Source organism: Schistocerca americana, chromosome 8, assembly GCF_021461395.2.
Source record: "Schistocerca americana isolate TAMUIC-IGC-003095 chromosome 8, iqSchAmer2.1, whole genome shotgun sequence".
NCBI classification, from domain to species: Eukaryota; Metazoa; Arthropoda; class Insecta; order Orthoptera; family Acrididae; genus Schistocerca; species Schistocerca americana.
Window position 1 is genome coordinate 95,680,111 of NC_060126.1, and position 22,850 is coordinate 95,702,960.

Sequence of the window (22,850 nt, forward strand, 5' to 3'; positions counted from 1 at the left end):
TCCACTCCGGCGATGGGCCGAATTTTGCAGAAATTTGGTGCGAATGTGACATCAATAATCCACCATACATGTCACATGAACTTCTGAGCTGTTGCTTTTTTCTCGCGTGTGAAGACACCTTGCTGTTTGAAGCGCCGCCGAGCCGAGGGTGATGTCAGAGTGCATCATGCATTTTCACTATCACAGAGAAAGGTTATAGGCATATTTGACCCATATTTCAAACTTATGTTCCCCTGCGGGTCCGGGGGTTAGAAGAATAGGCCCAAGGTATTCATGCCTGTCGTACGAGGCGCCAAAAAGGAGTCTCACGTTTCGACCTTTACGTGATACTCCCCTCTAGGGTTTGACCTCCATTTTTCCAAATTTTCGCGAAGAGCGAGCCCATTGGAGAAGGGCGCCTTACATGGTGCATCATGTCCGTCATGCACTGACACCTTGAGTATTCCTTGCAGTTCTGCTCATTCTCCATCTCTTGGGCGAGGACACCTTCCTGGGTGCGTTTTCCTCCATCCACAATGCAGTGTCGTCTTCTGCGCCAACGATGACCATGGACTTCTTTGCACCTCAAATCCTTCACGATAGCCAGTGCGGTGTGGTGGGGCCGCCATGTATCCAGTCAGTTGTAGCCCCCTGACTACACAGGGATCGCTCTGCTGATGCCTGCACCATTAACTCACCACGGATGCCGAGGAGTAGTTGCCCGTCACCCTAGGACGACTCCCGGCAATGGCCATCCTCCCAGGTGACCTTTGCTGTGGCTGGGTGGCGCCTGTGGGGAGGTTCCCTGGTCGGAGAGGGTGGCATCAGAGTGGATGATATGCCATGAAGCGTACTATGTCATCTGAGGCGTAAACTGCCTCTTAGAGGGTTCATGCCTTCCCAGCCTCTCGGTCACGTCATCCTCCAGTGGAATTGTGGTGGTTTCTTCCACCGCCTTACTGAGCTACGGCAACTGTTATGCTGTATGCCTGCTTTCTTCAGTGCCCTCCTGTAAACCTGGTTCCCGGCAATACGGACCCCTGCCCTAAGAAGCTATAGGGGATATTTACAAGGACTGTAACGACTATAACAAAGTGTCAGGTGGAGTTTGCATTTATGCCCTGAACTCAGTATTTAGTGAAACTGTGCCCCTTCAAACCCCTCTTGAAGCTGTGGCTGTCGGCATAAGTATGATGCAGGAAACAACTTTCTACAACGTATATCTTCCTCCAGATGGCGCAGTATTCCTGAACGCATTGGCTGCACTGATTCATCAACTCCCTAAATCTTTCCTACTTTTGGGAGATTGTAACGCCCATAACCCCTTGTGGGGAGGGACCGTGTGTACTGCCCGAGGTAGAGACATCGAAAATTTACTGTCGCAACTCGAGCTCTGTCTCTTAAATACTGGGGACCCCATATATTTTAGTGTGGCTCATAGAACTGGCTCGGCCATTGATTTATCAATTTGCATCCCAGGACTTCTCCCATCTGTCCACTGGAGAGTCCACGATGACTTCTGTGGTATTGAGCAGTTTTCCATCTTCCTATCACTCCCCTGGTGCTATTCCCCCAGATGTCTACCCAGATGGGCTTTAAACAAGGCGGACTGGGAAGCTTTCACCTCTCCTGTCACCGTTGAAACTCTCCCACATGGTACCATCGATGTCGTGGTTGAGTGTGTCACTAGAACGATCGTTTCTGCCGCGGAAAATGTGATTCCATGTTTTTTAGGATGCCCCCCAGCGAAATACAGTACCTTAGTGGACGCTGGAAATTGCTGAGGCAATTAACAGCTTAAAAAAGACGGTAACAGGAGTGTTGGGAGAGGTACATCTCAACCATTGGGTGCCATACGTCACCTTCCCAAGTCTCGACGAATATCAGTCCCCAACAGGTGTCCCTGGCGTTAACGAAAATGGTGTGTTATATACCGACGCAAACACGATTGCCAAGCACTTTGTTGAGCACTATGCTCAAGCCTCTGCGCCGGAGAATCACCCCCCCGCCTTTCTCACTCTCAAACGGCGGGTGGAAGGGAAGGTCCTCAGTTATGGCCCCTGTGGAAACAGTGCATTGGTAGTCGCAGGAAGTCGCTACCTCATCAAATTACGTAGTCAGAGTGTTGGGAATGATACGTCTCCACTATTGGGACCAAGCTCAGTCTTCTTTATGGGTATTAGACCCCTGCAGGCATATCTGGAATTTACACACGTGACGCTGTATATGCCGACTCACACGCAATCACAGAACGTTTTTCTGAGCAGTATGCTCGAACCTCTGCGTCTTGAGTTGTTACCACCCCACCTTTCGCACACTAAAATAGTGGCTGGAATGACAGCACCTACCTTTTACTACACGCCACCCTGAGCCATATAGTGAGAGGGAATTTCTCAGTGTCCTTACACATTGTTCCGACACAACCCCTAGGCCAGACCGCATCCATCACCAAATGATTAAACATCATTCAGTGGATTACCAGCACCGCATCCTTGCCATGCTCAACCGCATCTGGCGCGATGGAGAGTTCCCGTCGCAATGGCGTGAAAGTATACTCGTACCAGTGTTAATATCTGATAAGACCCCGCTAGATGTGGATAGTCAGTGCAGGCCATCTGCTATATTGTTTCAACACCTTCTACCGCTTTTCCCTTTTACTCAGTGTTTTCACTTTTGGCTTGATGCTATCATTTTCTACTTCGATATGGTTACACATTTAATTTCACGCATTTTGTTTCTTCCCCGGATATCGGGTAATAGGAGTCTTTTGAGGTGTGGTTTTCATCAGAGAGCTGCCTGCGAGACTGTGGTAAAAATGATTGCTAAACCTGTAGTTTAGCCCCTTTAATGTACAAACCAAACAATCAACCGTCAACCATCTTCAAAATGTAATGTTGTTGATAAATCGTTCTTTAACAGCCTGTGTTCCCTGTTATACAGAAGAAGCTGAATCTGTTCCGAGTGGCCATTCTGTTACCCAGATCGATAAACAGAAAATAACAGTGAACTAATCAAAGCGAAGTCAGGCTATTTCTCCATTCCCGCACCATTGCCATATTATTAACAAGTTACTAACGGATCTGTCTCCTCTCATAATATTCTGAATTTCAGAAGGGAAACCGTATTTGAGTCGATTAAAATTTTCCAAAGAAATTTGAGTCCAAAACCGCCTACTAAAATCAGGATAATTTGTGAAATGTTTCAAAGGAGACATATTAGCACAGAAGTGACTCACTCATCTTTGTCTAGATTGTCTTCGGTCGTGCTTAAAATCTGGATTTATGAAGAGTTCATATGACATGACTGTTGAAGGATAGATTGATGGTTATTACACAGATCAGAACATACTCGTGTTCTTGAAGAATTTATTTTGTCATCTTGTCTCTTTGTGGCATCTTCACGTATCTCACCAAAATGATTAATTATCTATCAGTGTTAATGCTTACGGTTCTATTAATTTCATCTTCTTGAAACAACAAAATTATCATTAATATTGAATGATATAAATTCCTTTTAGCATTGTTAACAATTTTTACATCACTTTTGTTTTCAGATGAATATTTAATTCTTTGCACAACAGAATATATTCCGAACTCGTGTGTAATACTATGCAGCAAATTACGATATTATCATCATTACGTAGAGTTGACATTTGTAGAATTTATGACCAGCTGACTCCACCTGTGAGATGTGATGAATAGAAGCAATGTATTTGTTTTCCTAGATCGCTATTCTGATGCCGCAGAACAAAATGATTTTACATACGCATTCGGCATATTATAACATTAAAAAAATTGCATATACCACGTAATCGAAGAGTGGCTGAGAATCACTTAGATAAGGCGCGGGAGCCGTTATTTTGAACGACACGATCTCAACGGGAATGACGTCGCGCACCTGCTACCGTGTCTGGTAGGCAACCCACACGGCAGTAAAGTGCGGCGATTGCACAGCTTGAAGGGGTCTCCTCCACACCAGCTTGACTGATATCTGTATAGTGTGTAGATCGGCCATGTCTTTCATATTCATCTAGCCCGTCACTTCTTTCTTTTGAGCTATTATTTAAGTCCAGGAGCAAGTTGTTGTAGGCTTTTCGTTGATATGAACAATCTTAAAGCTACAAATGAAATGTTTTTAGCAACAATAAAAACATTTCAAAATCAAGAAAAGGAAGAGAGTACGAATGCAACTGCCTGTCCTTTATGAAATATTGTTGTCTCATTACATGTACAAAATACGAAATTCTTTTATCTTAGCAGTGTGTGGAATTTGTTCCTTGATAATTTCCACCAGTATAGCAAAGTGCTGCAAATTGTGAGATCAAGTCTCCTCAGTTTGACGACAGATTTGAATCTCGAAATGAATAATAAAATAATACAGTGCACAGCCTGTAAGAACCCCCTGTGGGTCTGGGGGTTAGAACAGACCCGAGGTATTCCTACCTGTCGTAAGAGGCAACTAAAAGGAGACTAACACGTTTCGGCCTTTATTTGATGGTCCCCTGTCGGGTTTGACCTCCATTCTCCTAAATTTTCCCGAAGAGCGAGCCAATTGGGGAAGGGCGCCTTACACGGTGCATCATGTCCATCATACGCTGAGCCATCTCGCATCCTTCGTCGACGTGGATCTGCACTTCCGCTCATTCTCCATCTCTTGGGCGAGGTAACCCTCCTTGGTGCGTTTTCCTCATTTCACTGTGAAATATCCTTTTCTGCGCTGACGACGATAACGGACTTGTTTCTTTGTTTGCACCTGATATCCAGCACGGTAGCCACTCCGTTGTGGTGGGGCTGCAATGTACCCTGTTGGTTGCAGCCCCCTGACTACACAGGAATCGCTCTGCTGATGCCTACGCCGTTAACTCCCCACGTATGCCAATGAGTAGATGATCATCACCCTGGGGCATCTGGATTCCTGGCAATGGCCATCCTGCCAGGTTACCTTCGCAGTGGCTGGGTGGCGCCCGTGGAGAGGTCCCCTGGTCGGAGTGGGTGGCATCAGGGCAGATGAAACGCAATGAAGCATACTCCATCTCTTGCTGGTGGTCAAACATCAACAGTATCTAAGCATTAAAGTGTTGGATTTAATGAACAGAAATATGACCTCAAATCGTTCCCCTCCCTAGCCATACCATGGGAGGAACGCCAGGCTAAGGATGGCAGCGAATCTTATTCGCCCCCGTATCTTGTAAGTAAGAGAGCTGACGGAGAATCGTTTATGTCGATGAAGCCTCAGTTTTTTGTCGAGAATTTAGACAAATTTGGGGAGGTGGAGGAATTGTCGAAATGCGATCAGGTTCGGCCTCAATGAAAACGGCATCCTCTGCCCAGTCACGGGAATTACTCGCCTGTGACAAGCTGGCGGATGTTCCTGTTACCATCACGCCCCATAAGAGCTTAAATATGGTCCAGGGTATTATATTCTTCAAGGACCTTCTTTTGCAGTATGACGACGAGCAGCGCGCCAGTTTATAGCAACGAGGTGTTCACTTCCTCTGGCACATCCATCGGGGTCTGAGAATAATCAGGTTCCAACCGGTGCTTTCATCTTGGGCTTCGAGGGTGACACTTTACCTGAGAAGGTCAAGATGATGATCTTGCTCTGTGCTGTCAAGCCATATACTCCTGCCCCAGTGTGGTTCTTAAGTGCTGGGAGTTCGGGCATATGTCTTCCTGCTGTACGTCCAGTGCCACCTGCCGAGATTGTGGACATTCATCACATAAAAATACTCTTTATGCCCCGCCTCTCTGTAAACTGCAGAGAGCACGATTCCCCTTACCTGCAAAGCTGCAGGATTTTACAGAAATAAAGAAAAATCGTGGAATACATGGCCCTGGACCGGCTGACCTACACTGAGGCTAAGAGGAAATTTGCAAGGCTCCATCCCGTGGACATGACATCATCCTATGGTACCGCTACAACTAGTGTTCCAGCCCCATCCGTTCCGCCATTAACGGCTGGCCCCCAGGGTGCAAGACTACAACCGCCCCCTTGATGGTGGACACTTCCATCCCTGTTGCTCCTTCACCAATCATCAGAGACATCCATCTCAATATGATTTTCCATACTCTCATATTTTGTTCATTAGGCGGCAGCGCGGAACTGTGTGGATCACCTTCCGAATGTCGAGCAACAGGGCGCCAGCCTGGACGTGATTTTTCTTTGCTTTCTGGGTCTTGGGGGCCAACGGAACGAGCTGCCTATCACGTGGTCATTCTGTTCGGAATCTCTGTTGATTCCTACAGAGGACATTTTCGATCAGCGGATATATCACGCGGGTATAGAACGTGTTTCACAACTCTACGACTGACTGACGTCTGAGATATAGCCCTATGGTTTTGTGCTTGTGTTCGACGGTCCTGTTTTTCCTGTGACTGAGCATATGTGATTATTCCATTTCATGTCACTGGAGATTGCTGCGCTCACGCTGTTTATACGAAATGACATTTAAAATGTGCCTTATTGATATTTTAGACAGAATACAATGCGCCTTTGTTTTCCTTTTGCGAGGCGTACAGTCTTACTTCATTGAAAATTTAAAGCACCTTATCAAGACCTGCTTTTACATTTGAGTAGCTTTTCATTATCTGCAAAACGTTCGAAGTTACTGTTACTATTGTCCGCTGGCTCCTTAATGTAAAAGATGAGGAACAAGGGTCCCAGCAAAGTTCCCTGGGGCACCCCTGAAGTCGCATCTAGCCCTGTCGAGGACTCCACATCCGAGACTATGCGCTGAGCTGAGAGCGGAGCGTCACCTACGTACCATGGTGGTGGAGAGGATCTGGCGGCGCATTAGCCAGTCGGCGAGGTGTCCCGAGAACTGCAGGATGATGGCCATCACCAGGTACGGCAGCGCCGACATGAAGCCCGCCTCCTTCAGGTTGAAGTGCATCGCGTCTGCAGCAGACAAACGGAACCACTGGCTGAGAGTGTTTCGCTGCAGACTACAGTCCACTGGTCACGCCAACTACTGTCGTAAAAATTTTTATTGATAAAGCTGTAAATATTTTTTATTAATTTTAAAGCGATAACTAAAGACTTACTAACGTAGGTGTCAGGCCCATGTAGAGACGTTCTTGAACTTCGTGCTCCTTACGCATTTAGAGAAATTTAATTTCTACCGTTTGCATGATAGGATCGCACTTTTAGCCTGGTCAGGCAGTGTTAATAATATTATCTGTGATCAGTGGTGCACAGAGTCAACGCATTTACAAAATTTACGAATGGCATGCTAGTGTATAGAGAACATTAGCTCTAATAAGACGCAACATCCTTGTACACTTACATAAAAATCAATATGGCTTGGATGGTCACTTGACCGACACTGCCTGTCGATAAATAAATAGACAGTACAGCAGGTTTTCCTAGTTTCTGATGCTTTTCTTTAAATACACTGAGGCTGTGCAGCACTGTTTACAGAAAATATTTTGGACACTGCCTACTCAGGCTAAAAGTGCAATTCGAAAAGTATCAACGAAGAAATTAGAGCTCACCAAGTGCTTAGAGACGATTCAGTTTAAGGTTTTTTAACATGACTGTCAATCAGCGACTGTTGTATAACACAAAATTTTGAAAAAACACAGCACTAAGTCGCGAACACAGTTTTGTGTTGAGTGTAGCAGAGGACACATGGCAGCCCCTAGTGGCTTGCACCTATGTTGCATTGTACTTTATTTTTGACTATCTGACGCTGTCAGGTATGACCCCAGCTTTCGTATTTTTTGGTACTTTATGCTGTAACATTTAGTTTCAATTTTGCCCGAAGAAGGTGTCCGTTGTGACACCGAAACCTAGATCACAAATTAATTGTGTTCGGCACTGAGGGCTGTGTTTTCAAAATTTTGGATTCAGTTTAATATATATTTACTAACTATTACGCAAAAGTCATCTAATATACATTTATACAACAGACAGACAGGAGATGATGTACGGTGCTACCACCTTAAGTAAATAAACATCAGTACTCTATGGAACTGTACCAAATTTTAGCCACTGCTTGTTATAACATAGTTTCTTTAAAATTATCCCTCGCGCTCTCAGAAATCACAAATTTGATATCTGCTTTCCATACTTTGTTTCTCATTTTTGGATGCTGAATTTACAAAGAGGTAGTGTTAAAAGCGTTGGTCTTTAAATAATGTAGGCAACAGCAACTTTTTTATTAACTTATCACTATATGAGCGAAATCTTACATACAATGCAAACACAAGCCTATCAGATGAAAATTTTATTCCTTTCTCGAAGACGTAATTTTAATCTGCTTGCCAGTCTTCCAGTCTACGTTACTCCTGGAAAAGCAGTAGAGGTAAGTATACATTTTCCCGACAGTTCATAGATTACCTATTTGTGATTCTCTGCCTTATAGTCTCATCAACAGGAATTTAGCAATTTTTCTTACAACAAATATTAGTTCAGTCAACTAAAAATTGAAGGATACGACGGAAGAAAGTGATAATCCAGATAAGCACATTTTGCGTTACTGCGTGTTGTACGTTTAGCTACATTCAAAAACAAGAATATAAATGGAATAAGACCAGGCAGCTTATGTAGTAGACGATATTTTCTAACAGTGCCCGTGGAACTAGTTGTTAGCAACACGTGGTGCAATCAAAAACACGTCAGATAGCTTGACCGGACTAATCCCTACCAAACTGATGTTTAGCACTATCTTCCACCAGTCCTTTCACTTATCTTATACTCCGTAGCCCGAGCACACCAATTTTATCTGCAGTTTGTTTGTATACTAGGCACAACAGATTCAGTCCCGGATTATAGTGTCATTTGAAATTCCACTCTTCCGGTGCGCCGTCAGATCGAGCAGTGATCCTTCTCCTATGTACCAACATTGTTACACATACCTTTCATGAACGTGGGCAGTTGCGTCAGCAGTGTGTAGAAACCCCAGTTCTCGCAGAAATGCGCCATCACGATCGACCACACAGGCATCGACGTCAGGAATTTCCCCCAAGGGTGCACGACTTTCTGTAAAAAGAAAAAAAAAAAAGCATTAGACAACATTTTACAGTACTGTCCAGAGTGGCTCAGCCAACCGACCAGTCCTTCAAAAAACATTAGCTATTTCTGAAACAGGACACGGAAGTGAATACGGTGACTTTTTAATTTTATGTTAAGCAACCTAGCAGTTTTATGCCTCATTTCACTAGTAGAACACTGTTCACGTTTGTTACAGACACCAAAACTGAATTTTTCCACCGAATTTCCTTCCACACTGATCTAAATCGTGAATCCGACTGGAAGATTAAGAACTTAGTTTCTTGTGGCGGTATTCTAGGATAAATATGAAAAAGGCGTTCAGAAAGAATGACTGTAGTGAACTAGATATTAAGTTTTAGTCTGAAGGGAATCACGGAGATACTCAATCATCACGTGGTGAGCAGAATATAGAAATCCGTCCTGTCTTCGGATCTACGTCAAATAAAATAGGCAATCCTGGATAGAGGAGCTGCTCAACCTATTTTACGACTGTAGTAGAGTGAAGTATGAATTAAAGAAGTTTGTCGATTGAGGTCAGTTGTGAACGACTGGTCTTAATCATGATAATGAAATTACTTTCTTTAACATAACGAAGATTCCAAGATTTGTATATAAAAAAAAACTTGACTGATCCGGGACATAGCACAACCAACGCCAAACGTAGAAAATTGCTCGCTAATCTCGTTCTCGAACAACCCCCCACTATAAACTGACCTGCTCTTGAAAAACATATGTATGTGTCCACCTCTTTGGAATAAAACCTCGATATCATTTTTCATTAAAACACATATGCATAATGATGAGTATGTGTATTTTCATTAACAATAATTCTGACGCAGTATTTAATGTTTACAAGCATTTTTTCTTATTTATAATGATTTTTACAATGCCACCTGTCTTTGTAGATATAGGTGCATATCATTTACAGTAGTCAAGACCTGATTTCTGTGCTCCAGTATTTAATGACTTTCTGGAACGCAGATCACGGCCAGGGTGAGAGAGTTGGTGGGGCGGGGGGGGGGGGGGGGCAGACAGACAGGGAGAAAAAGAGAGACAGAGAGATTTTCTTTTTACAAGCAAGTGCCGAGACTTGGGTGGTACCAGCAGTAGCCCGCATCTCGTGGTCGTGCGGTAGCGTTCTCGCTTCCCACGCCCGGGTTCCCGGGTTCGATTCCCGGCGGGGTCAGGGATTTTTCTCTACCTCGTGATGGCTGGGTGTTGTGTGCTGTCCTTAGGTTAGTTAGGTTTAAGTAGTTCTAAGTTCTAGGGGACTGATGACCATAGATGTTAAGTCCCATAGTGCTCAGAGCCATTTGAACCATTTTTTTTTTTTTTGGTACCAGCAGTATAGTAACTCGCGTATATAAAAGGAAGGAAGGAAAATTAGAGTTTAACGTCCCGCTTGAGAGCGAGACCATTTAGACAGAGCACAAACTCGGATTACGAAAGGATAGAGAAGGATATCGTCCTTTTGAAAGGAACCATCTCACCCACATGACTCTGCTCTATCACCTTCTAAGCCAAGGACGTATTTCGTAATAAATTTCCGATGTTAACTATTACATAACGCGAACTAAATAGATGCGAAACTACCACTCAAGAAAGTTAAAGAGATGCTGCTTTCAGAAAAAGACAGCCTCGATCTCCTTTTAGTGGAATTTACAACGCGTTTTCAGTTACATTGGTCGATCTATACACACAATTTTCAGAACACTCTATACATCATAGAGCCATATGGAAAATATCGCGATTTTGACAAATCTGCTGCGGTCGGACGCAATACAATTATGTCTGATAATACGTTTATCTTATCCCACGTGTCTATTTTCAGGTATTACGTCATCAAAGAAGCCGTTGATATCAAAAAGTGCAACAACAGCTTTAACTGGAACAGCGGTTATATCCTCAGCGGTGCATGGAAACTGGCGCTCCATGCAGGAAGGCTACAGAGTAAAAACAAAGTCATGCACAATTTGACGCAGTCAGCCTCGCTGCTAGAATTTATGAAGGTCAGACGTAATCACTGGTAGTATTACGGAGGTACAGTGACTTCGTGACGTCCTCGTGAGGCATTTCAGCCAGCTAAATGCGAACACCATATTAGTACGGCAGTTAAATCGTGAGATGACGACAGAGGAGATCATTCACAATATACAAACAAACAAGTTGGGCGCGACTGAGAAAATTTTTTCCCCAAATTGAGGTTTTATTAATGTAACTAATATAACGTCAGAGATGGTAGATCGCAATGGTGACTAGTCGCTGCGGAACGATAAGTGTCTCCAGTTAATAGACCGAGCGCCAGCGACGTGAATTCGAACTTCCCGTGCAGTGCCTTATCGCTGTGAAAGTATAACGGGTCCCTGAAGGCATTCGTTCCTGCACTGGCTCGCACCTCCCAAGTTTTTGCTGCTTTTCGCCAGAGACAGGAAACTCGCCAACACGGCTTCTCAGCTCTGTTTTCCTCCACTTCTGCACTTGCCCACAGCACTGCAGACCTGACAAGTGGACGTGGCGTGATTGCCTCACAGCCATCTATGCTACAGCTGGTCGCACAGCTGTATCAGCCACACTATTCTGATGTGGAAACCTCTTATTCCGTTGCTCCCAAAGCACCTACTTCAGGAGCAATAATTCCCCCCCCCCCCCCCCCCATGCTGGGGAAAATGGTCCCCTCCCCACAGTCAGAGAAGCAATAGCCTCCTCCAGTTCCTCTCACATGGAAGGGGTCCCTTGGGAGTCTCACTTCCTAGGTCACCCCACCAGTTCTGCATCTGAGTATGAGATGGACGCCTCACCCACAATGGAAACGGATACAAACACTCAACCAGTGGCAGTAGGTGATGCTGACTGCACAAAGAGTCATCCTCCAGCGGAACTGCGGCAATTTTTTATCCCACCTGATTGAATTGTGACGACTCTTAAGTGCTATGCCTGCTTTTTGTGTTGTTCAGGAAACATGGTTTCCCACAGTGACTTGGTGACTATTGGGGGTACTACATAAACCGTCATGACTGTGACAGACTGTCAGGTGGAGTTTGCGTTTATGTTCTTATCTCTGTCTGTAGCGAACCTGTGCCCCTTCAAATACCTTTAGATGCTGTGGCTGTCAGGGTGATGACAACGTGGAAGTTATCAGCTCTAGCATGTACCTTCCTGAAGGTGGTGACGTGTCGCATCATGTCTTGGCTGCACTAATCTCCCCCCACCTTATCTGCATTTGGGCGATTTGAACGTCCATAACACTTTGTGGGATGGAACCAAAGTTTCTGGGCATTTTATACTAACTCAACTCGACCTTTGCCTCCTAAATACCAGTGCCCCCACTCATTTCAGTGTGGCACATGGCACATGCTCGGTCACTGACCTCTTGGTTTTAAGTCCTCGCCTTCTCCCATCTATCCACTGGAGAGCTCGTGACGTCTTGTGTAGTAGTGACCACTTTCCACTCTTCCTGTCCGTACCCCAGCGTCATTCAGCTGGTCGCTTGCCCAGATGAGCTCTTTACCAAGGCTGACTGAGATGCTTTCGCCTCCCTATCACTGTTACCACCATTGAATCTCCATTGCGTGACAACATCGATGAGGTGATCCAGACAATCACTACTATCATTGTTGCACAGCTGACTCTTCAATTTCTCGTTCCTTGGGTTGCCCCCGCAGTAGTTGATGCCTTGGTGGCCGTCGCAAATCGTTGCGGCGATTAGAGATTGTAGGATGGCCCTCCAATGTCATAAACGTCATCCATCCCTGGAGCATATCACTGCCTTCAAACGGCTCTGCACACTGGTCCGTCAGCTCAAAAAATGACAGAAGCAGAAGTGTTGTGAACGATACATCACCATTATCAGATCACGAACGTCTTCTTCCCAGGTCTGGACCAACCTCAGACATCTCAACAGGTATCAGACGCCTGCATGCATACCTGTAATTTCCACACATGGTGCTGTATCCACCAATCCAAACGTAATCGCACAGCGTCTTACCAAGCATTATGCTTGCACCTCTGCATCTGTGAATTACTGCCCCACTTCTCGTCTCCTAAAACAGCGGGTGGTTTGACAACCACTATCGTTTGCTCCCCGACGCCCTGAGCCATATAATGCTCCCTTCTGTGAGCGAGAATTTCTTAGGGCCCTTGCCGACTGTCCTTGCACAACCCTTGGCCCAGACAGCATCGATTCCCAAATGATTAAACATCTGTCAGCAGACTACCAGCACCACCTCCTGGCCGTCTTCAACCGCCTCTGGAGCGATAGCGAATTCCAGTCGAAATGGTGGGAAAGTATCACCGTCCCAGTGCTAATGCCTGGTAAGAACCTGCTATACGTGGATAGCTATTGTCCTATCAGCCTCACCACCGTTCTGTGCAAGTTGTTCGAACGCATGATGAGCCAGTGGTTGTGTTAGCTCCTCAAGTCTCAGTGCCTTCTGGCTTCCTCCCAGGGCGGTTTTCGACGAGGTCGCTTCACCGCTGACAACTTGGTCTACCAGGAGTTTATCATCCGAATGGACTTTTCCCGGCATCAACACCTCATTGCCATCTTTTTTGACCTGACGAAAGCCTACCATATCACTTGATCAGACCATATTATCGCTACTACACACGAATGGAGTCTCTAGAGCCGGATTCTGAGTTCTTATACTGAACTTTTTGTCGCTTCCAGGGTTCGATTCGATGCTTCACATAGATCACCCCACATCCAAGAGAATGGGGTCCTGCAAAGCTGTGTCTTGAGCGCCCGACTGTTTTTAACTTCGTCAATGGTCTGCACTAGCAGTGGGGTCTCCATTTCTCCCCTCCTATATGCTGACGAATTTTGTATTTCCTTCTGCTCCTCTTATATTGGCGTGGCTGAACATCACCTGCAGGGAGCCATACGAGAGGCACAGTTGTGGGCCCTAACCTACAGCTATCAGTTTTCTGCAGCCAAGACTTGTTCATGCACGTCTGTCGTCATCTACATCTACATCTACGTGATTACTCTGCTATTCACAACAACGTGCCTGGCAGAGGGAATGCAGTGGAGACCTACTGCTTTTTGGGATTGGTCTTCGATGCTCGCTTAACTTGGCTTTAACATCTTCATCAGTTTAAGGAAAAGTGCTGGTGGCATCTTAATATTCGCTGCCTGAGCTACACTGACTGGGGTGCTGATCGCCCTACGCTGCTCCAGCTATACAGAGCCGTTTCGCTGCCCTATGTTGACAATGGGAGCCTGGTGTATGGTTCCGCATCACCCTCAGCACTGTCGCTGCTGGACCCTATACACCACTGTAAACTTTGGCTTGGGACGGGAGATTTCTGAACCAGCAGAGTGAACAGCCTCCTCATAGAATCTGGCATTCCTCCATTATGGATTAGGCGACGGAACTGCTTGCGGATTGCACCGCCCACATTCACTGTTCGCCTCGCCATCCACATTACCACCTCATTTTCACTAACTCGATGATTCATCTCCTGCAACAACAGCCCAGATTGGGGATTATAACTGCGGTCCTTTTTCGGTCGCTTCTTATTGCACTTGAAACTTTGCCTTCACCACCTTTCTTGCGAGTCCACTTCCAAACACCTCCATGTTCCATGCCTTGGCCACAGCTTCGTCTTGATTCGTGTACACCGATGGCTCGACGGTGATGCGGAACCATACACCAGGCTCCCATAGTCAACATAGGGCAGCGCAACGGCTCTGTATAGCTGGAGCAGTGTAGAGCGATCAGCACCCCAGTCAGTGTAGCTCAGGCAGCTTACGTTCATGATGGCCTGAAGAGCGCTCCTTGCTGGATGGCTACAGTATTTTCACTGCAGAGTGTGTAGTCGTCTCTCCCACTCTCAAGCTCCTTCGTCATCTGTAGTGACTCCTTAAGCAGCCTACAAGCTCTCGACCAGTGCTTCTCTCGCCATTTTTTGGTTATGATTGTCCGGGAGTCTCTTTATGACCTCCGAAACAATCAATGTTCAGTACCCTTCATTTGAAGCCCAGGACATGTTGGGATTCCGGGCAATGAAGTTGTTGACAGACTGGTTAAACAAGCTACTGGTAACCCACGTCTGGAGATCAGACTGCCAGAGTATGATCTCCGATCGGTCTTACGTGGCAAAGTTTTTGGGACATTAGATACTGAATGGCGCACCATCAGTTCACCAAATAAACTACGTGTTGTCAAGGAGACAACAAATGTGTGGCGCTCATCCATGTGAGCCATCACAGGGACTCTGTTGTCCTTTGCTGGCTCTGCATAGGCCATAGCTGGCAGACCCATAGTCACCTCCTCCATCGTGAGGACCCGCTTCAGTGTTGCTGTGGTTCCCTCTTGACAGACGTCCACATCTTGTTGGACTTTCCAACTTTGTCCACTTGGCAGTAGACTCTTAACTTTCCCAGCATCCTGCCCCCGGTGTTGGGTGTTAATGCCTCAAAAACGTTTTATGTTTTATACATTAAGGAGATTTTTATCACACAATCTAAGGGCGGGCGTGTGGCCTTCTCTCCCAGGCCTCGACCATAACTTCCATTTTAACTCTTCCTCACTTTTTCTTTGCTGTTTGTTTGCTTTGGTGTTCGTCTTTTCCCTATGTGTGTTCGTCTCGCCTTGTCTTTTAGACTGGAGATTTTTGTGTGTTGCAGTGTGGCTGGCTCATCCTTTTTACTCTTGTGGTAAGCCAGCCCAGGCCATTTGCTATATTATTTTAATACCTTTGACTGCTTTTCACTTTAGTGTAAGTTTTCCTCTTTTGGTTAGCTTCTTTCGTTTTGTCTTTCTGTGTGATTCGAATTCCCAAAAGGAGTCGGGGAAAGTATAATGGCGTAAAAGTAACTTTGAATCACAGAGAAAGACTTGAGACCTGAGACATGTTTCCATGAGGAAAAAGGGACTGATGACCCTGTAGTTTCGTCCCTTTACTCCCCAAACCAAGCAACCAACCAACCAACCAGACAGTTCTACATGCAGCTACTGAAAAGGCTGTTGCCCTCTTCAGGAACCACACAATTGCGTGACCTCTAAACAGATACCCCTCGGTAGTGGTTGCACTTATGGTACGGCTATCTGTATTGCTGTGGCATGCAAGCTTCTCCACTAAAGGCAAGGTCTGTTGTCCAAGGAGGGGGAAGGATGCTGATACTGACTGTCAATGTTTTGCAGCTCCTGTCGTGGTAAGGCTGAAAACGACCAGACTATGGCCTGGCTGCCAGCAGGCACAAGGACAGCTAGTGTGGCCTGTTTACCGACCTTGTGGTCGCTGTCGGGGCCCAGCGAGTCCTGGATGTACTTGAGCTCCTCCGGCGAGATCCTGGGGTCCTTCTCCGGACCCTCGGCCACCACCAGCCACCACGCCGTGCACCACACGAGGCCCACCACGCCTGCAGACAAAAATAAGTTTTGCTGTTCAGCACCTCACAACAGTTATCACCTTGTCTAGATCTTCGAAAGCAAAGAAATACTCTGAAAAAATTCACATGCAATCAATAGCACCATGTCAAGTGTGCGATAATGCTAGTAATAAAAAGATAGTAGCTGTTTGCTATCAGATACGTACAGCTCCATAAAGTTCCACCTCGCTTATTGTAAACAGCTGTTTGTCGTATTAAATAATTCTATTCCTAAATATACATAACAGAGCTCTCACGAATGCTCAGTTGAAACTGTTGCGAACTTGAAATGTTGTTCATATGGCCTTAGCATATCTTTGGCCAAAGGGAAAGACGTCCCTGTTGGTTCCATATCGTGCTTTCTTGTCGGCGGCAGCCGACGAATATTGAGTTCTAAACTTCATAACGAACCGGAAAATAAGATCTGGGGACGAGATTATCGACATATAGCTCATGATAATAGTCTGTGCGGTTCTGGCATGATTTTTAGATCCAAATATATACGGGATTTGATCAGAGCGGAAGCTGTTTTGACTACTTTCCTGGCAAATCTTCCAGCATGCCACTTTCAAGTGTGCAAACAGACTTCAGTAGTTGCTTAATTAGAACTCGTTTCGATGAACTGAGTTTGATTACGGACGTAGGCAATGTAAGCAGCGGACCTCGCAATAGATACTGGTGTATTTTCTTGAGAACCTGACTGAGGCAATAAAAAGAAGTGGGGAACATTTCTGAATTCTTATCAACACGCCAAGGCAAGGATAATGAAAACAGCAGAGATACATACCTGTAGCTCAGTGGATATACACTAGAGAAAAGTTGAAAAGGGAAAGTCATTCACTTACTCAGGAGTTATGCTTAATGCACATGGAAGCTGTATCGGAGAAATAAGGAGAAGAGTATCAACTACAAAGTATGCATTTATAAAAATACAAGAGTTACTGCCAACAAGAGCCATAGGAATTAGATTTGCCAAATACTTTATTTGGATTGTAGTTACATATGGCCCAGAAGGATGGACATTAAGGAAAAAGAGGAGAAATAATTGAAACTCTTTGAAATTTAGTAGTGAAGAAGAATGGAGCTAATGAAACTGGTTCAAAAGAGTAAATGAAGCAAGAATACTTCTAAAGTATATTTGAAAGAGGAGACTGAAATGGGTGGAACACATTCAAAGGATAAACTGACTGTGAAGAATTGTCATGAAGTGAGAAACAGAAAGGAAGCGCACATAGTAGAAGAGGGTAGATTCTAATCAGAACTAAAGGAAACAGCGAAGTATTAGACCCCGTAAAGAACAAAACTGAGCTGCACCTACCCTTCCATACGTTTATATGAAGTTCGCTCGTATTTAAATGTTGTCAGCTGACAACAAAGGTGCACAAATGCATCGCCATGTATTCATTCTTTACCAAATCGCAGAAGTAATTTTTTGATGCAGTAGTCGTTTGCTATGAGTAAGAGCAAAGCCTCGGCACCAGCTGCGAAGTGCGTGCACAAATCCGATTTTTGTGCGGAGAAGGATTTATAGCTGCTCAAATTCTTCAGGAGTTGTACCCAGTTTACGGCGGCCTACAGTACTGAGTGCAGCGAATGTTAGACGACGGATTCGAGGCTTCAATGACTCTGACTGCTAAGACCGGGTGTCACAAACTATGTGCAAGGCAAATACTGAAAATGGTTACCCGCAACAAAGAGGAAGGAAGGAAGATTAGCATTTACCGTCTCGTCGACAACGTGCTCATCAGAGACGGAGCACAAGTTCTGATTGTTTGAAGAACGGAGACGGATCGGCCGTGCCCTTTCAAAGTAATCATTCCAGCATTAGCCAGGAGCGATTTAGGGAAAGCGCAGAAAGCTAAAACTCGATGGCCGGACGCGGATTTCAACCGTCCTCCTCCCGAATGGGAGTGCAATGACAACATAAAGGGGAGAGTTGTGAAGTGGATGAGTATTTTTGGACTACTATCGACACAGAGAACATGTTTTGTTTCGCCACATTGTTACGAGCGACAAAGCGTGGGCATACAACACCAACACATACACTGAGATGACGAAACGTAAGGAATAGCGATACGCACATATAAAGATGGCGATAGTGTCGCGTGCATAAGTTATAGAAAGGCAGTGCACAGATGGAGCTGTCATTTGTACTCACGTGATTCATGCGGAAAGGTTTCGGACGTGATTATGGGCGCACGGTGGAAATTAACACGCTTTCAAAACGTTAATAGTACTTGGAGATGGGTGCATGGGACATTCCATTTCGGATATCGTTGGGGAATTCAATAGTCCGCGATCCACAGTGTCGAAGGGTGCCGATAACACCGTATTTCAGGCATTACCTCTCACCACGGACAACCCAGTGGCCGACAGCCTTGACTTAACCACCGAGAGCAGCGGCATTTTCGTAGTGTTGTCAGTGCTAACAGACAAGCAACACTGCGTGAAATAACCCCAGAAATCAGTGTGGAACGAACGACGGACGTATTCGTTAGGAGAGCGTGGCGAAATTCGGCGATAATGGGCTGTGAAGGAACACGACCAACGCTAGTGCCCTTGATAACAACACAACACCGCCTGCAGCGCCTCTCTTGGGCTCGTGACCATACCGGCTGGACCCTAGACGACTGGAACACCGTTACTTGGGCGAATGAGTCCCGATTTCAGTCAGTAAGAGCTGGCAGTAGGCCTCGAATGTGGCGCAGACCCAACGAAGCCATGGACCCAAGTTGTCAACAAGACACTGTACAAGCTGGTGGTGGGGGTTGCGTTTACATGGGATGGACTGTGTCCTCTAGTCCAACTGAAACGATCATTGACTGGAAATGGCTATGCTCGGCTATTTAGAGATCGTCTACAGCTATTCATGGACTTCGTGATTCCAAAAAGCGATAGCATTTTTATGGACTGAAATGCGTCATGTCACCGGGCCACAATTGTTCGCGATTGGTTTGAGGAACATTCTGTACATTTAGCGGCGATGATATGGCCACCCAGATCGCCCGAAGTGAATCTCATCAAAAGTTTATGAGACGTAATCGAGAGGTCGGTTAGTGCAAAAAATCTTGCACCGGCAACACTTTCGCAATTAGGAACGGCTACAGAAACAGCATAGCTCGATATTTCTGCAGTGGACTCTCAAAGACTTGTTGAGTCCGTGCCACGTTGAATTGCTGCACTACACCTGGAAAAAGGAGGTCCGACGCGATATTAGGAGGTATCCCAGGACTATTGCCACCTCGGTGTAGTCAAAACAACAGTGAATGCAGAGGAGCCAGTGAAAAACTTCAAGCAATGTCACTACTTGAGTCTAATAATGATGACAACCGTTTTCTGGACCAGAAATGCGTTTATTTGCTCGATTTCAGGGAGGTGGTCAACAATTACAGCTGACGATTTCTGCTAAATGCTCACTAGACTAAGACGTCCCATCTAAAATTGCCACCTTTATCTACTGTGCCAAATAATTTCAAATGCTGCTTAATGGTCGCTCACGAATAAGGAAAGTATTTAACAATAAACACCTTCAGTGAACACTAATTTAATACAACTCAGTATTTCAGTGGCTGGATGATATGTTGGTTAAAATTTCATCGCTTTGCGAGCTTATTTACAGAAGAAAGACGCTCTTAATGTTGAGAAAAATGGGGGTACTTGATGGATGGTGGACGTGTCTAACCCTCCTGGTGCAGATCGCAGTTCAGCATGCGCAGAGGACAAGTACGTGCAGCTCGTCACGATCTGTCGGACGTTGGGAACGGTCGAGTCATTGGCATGAGGGACGTGGGAGCGTCATGCCGACAGGCCGCTCAGGCAGCTGGCTGCAGAGCAACGGCTGCAGAATGAGCGGTGACCAGATGGACTCAGGACAACATTGTGGCAATAAAGCCAGCCTCGCGTCCTTACAGAAGGACCACAGTATGGAGAGGTGTTAGAACTGTTCTACTGCCCCTCACGAATAGACAGACGACAAAGGCGATATTGGGGTAGAGGTTACAGGCAGAGTGATGCCACAAACCTCGGTAACAGGCTATTGGAAGCTAAGCAGGGGTCTCGATATGTGATGCGTCGTCTGCCGTTGACACCGCACCACAGGCAGCAGAGACTTTCACGGTGTGGAGCCACAGTCAACTAGGACACAGGGTGGTATTAAATGTATTCAGTGGTAAGTGAAGTTTCTGTTCACGATGATCATATCGACGGCAACGATTCCTTAGATTACCTGGTGAAAGGCCACAGGTAGCAGTGATTGGCGAGACTCTTCTGGATTTATCATGTTGAGGGCTGTTGGATATGGCAACAGGCCTGATTTTTGGAGGCGGCGTAACACCTCATACTGACTTCGATGATCGACATCAGCTCAGAAAGGAATGAAAATTTAATAATTTAATATACGTTATGTGATGAACACCTACACAAAAATTGATAAGTACTAGAAGGGCGCTTCATGGTGTAATATTTTCCACAGTCTTCCAAAACACACTGCCAGTTAGCTTGCATATTGTAGATGTCGACTCAGTACGTAACACCAGTGATTTCCTCTTTCTACGGGGCCAATCAATAAACTATTCTTCCAACCAATTTCAATAACAAGCGACAAACAATCAGTTATCTTTAAAGGTAATGATTAGGGAAAGGATTAATTCGCCCCAACGCTTCACTTTAGATTTTGCATTTATTGTCACACGCTTCAGTGCAAACCACAGATCACTTAAGTGTAACAATGAGAGAATATTTGCACTCGTAATATTTGGTATGCAACTTAAGAATTACTTAATAAACAATAGGAATCTATGATTACTCCTTTAAGCAAACATATATTTAAGACCATAAACGATAAGGATCAACGGGTAATAAAATCCCATAGAACTAGAGCAAGGATCACCTTTTCAGTCTCTGAATGAAGTCGGTAGGTGACATATAGGACAATCAGACGTACATTCTTGCACCATTAAAGACGATCAGTCATTAAGAACTATAACCACAGATTTAAAAAAATTCATCTAAAGCAATTAACATCAATAGCAGATAATTAAGTCACGTCTCAGCAAATGCATCAAAACCAAGTCTTTCAGTTCTATAAAAATGTTGGATCGTCGAATACGCCGGACTACCGACACAGAAGGCTAAATTTTACCAAACAGCAATTTCTCCAAACCTAGAACTATCTCAGTAGTGTACAATCCTTAGGTTATCCAGAACAACTCTAATTCGCCTTTCTTGGGCATAGCGGTAGAGTAGATAATTAACCTCTTACTTAATTCTCCTGGAACATTGAGCGGCAATACACGCTCGCGTAATTCTTACCCCAGCGTGGCTCGGGAAAGAGGATGGCTCCACCAGCAGGAGGAAACTGGACAGGGAACTCGTCTAACTCGAGCCACTAAGTTGGGCGAAGACCAGTTGGCGATTTTTAATTATTACCCAAAGCTTGCTGGCCAGCGGACGAAAATTACAGACAAAGTTAGCTTTATTTGTGTTCACAAGAACTGATAACTTCTGCAAATGAGATTCCGGCAGAACTACAGCCGTAATATCAATACGGGAATTCGGGACTGAGGAGAGCAAGTCAACAACGGTCTGTACCCAATAGACCCAACATTTCAGACAGACCGAGCAACCGACACCAGTCGTGGCTAAGAGGAACTACCTTAAATATAACTAAATAGAGCACTTAAATGCCACGGGGACCAAACTCCTTAAAACAAGCATATGTACACAATAACAGTGACTGAAGTTAAATATACCTACGTACTAAAACACAACAGATATTAGCGTACATTAACATAATCTCGCATTTCAGACATCCATTAAATTAATTGGCTACAGTTCACTCTATCTCTCCGCCAGAGAGTACAAGGTTATTTAAACATTTTACAACGTGCTTACCCAAACAGTGACCTACGCCGTTCATGGGAAAACAACGGCTTGCAGAAGGTCCACAGCCAAAATAATTTTTTTTTTTTGTTTCTTTACGACGCGTGCCTTAAGTAAGTTAGCATGGCGTTCAAATGTACGATCATGCAAGGGGGCAGTAACACACATGCAAGGCAATTTCCGATCACAAACTCAAAGCAGAGAAACGTTGCCACACAGTTATTAATAGCTCCCATAACACCGGGAGATTGGGCCCGTCAGACGACGACCGTTGCACTAACTAGATGAAAAAGCTTACTTTCAGTGACGACACCTCCTTCTGGAGGTTACTGGCAGCCGCAGACGGAATTCATAGCTTCCCCGGCCCACGAACGGAAACCAAACGTTGTCCAGAGATTTACGGCCTCTTGTGTCCTCACGCCTCGGGTTTTTGGACCCATCCAGACTTAGCATAGAGGGACCGAGCGTCCCGCTGCAGAACGGTCGTCCAGGGCCAAACACTCGTCTCAACTCCCTCGTCCGCCCTCGGCTCGCGACACCGCGCCCCTTCCCAACGGGCACATTGGCAGCTCGCTCGCAGAGGCTCCGCAACGCCCTCTAGGAAAACGCGGAAACTCCAGACAGG

At 45.4% G+C, this 22,850-nt stretch overlaps 1 protein-coding gene across 1 annotated transcript in view; it reads right to left on the reverse strand.

The window, feature by feature from the left end:
- LOC124545588 (sialin-like) overlaps window positions 1-22,850 on the reverse strand; it is a 148,529-nt gene that overhangs the window by 25,802 nt on the left and 99,877 nt on the right. Inside the window, exons 6-8 of the mRNA XM_047124536.1 lie at window positions 16,206-16,336; window positions 8,838-8,961; window positions 6,743-6,876 (exon numbers count right to left, since the gene is read on the reverse strand). Coding sequence (XP_046980492.1) covers window positions 6,743-6,876; window positions 8,838-8,961; window positions 16,206-16,336 — 389 coding nt within the window. The remainder of the gene's footprint in view (window positions 1-6,742; window positions 6,877-8,837; window positions 8,962-16,205; window positions 16,337-22,850) is intronic.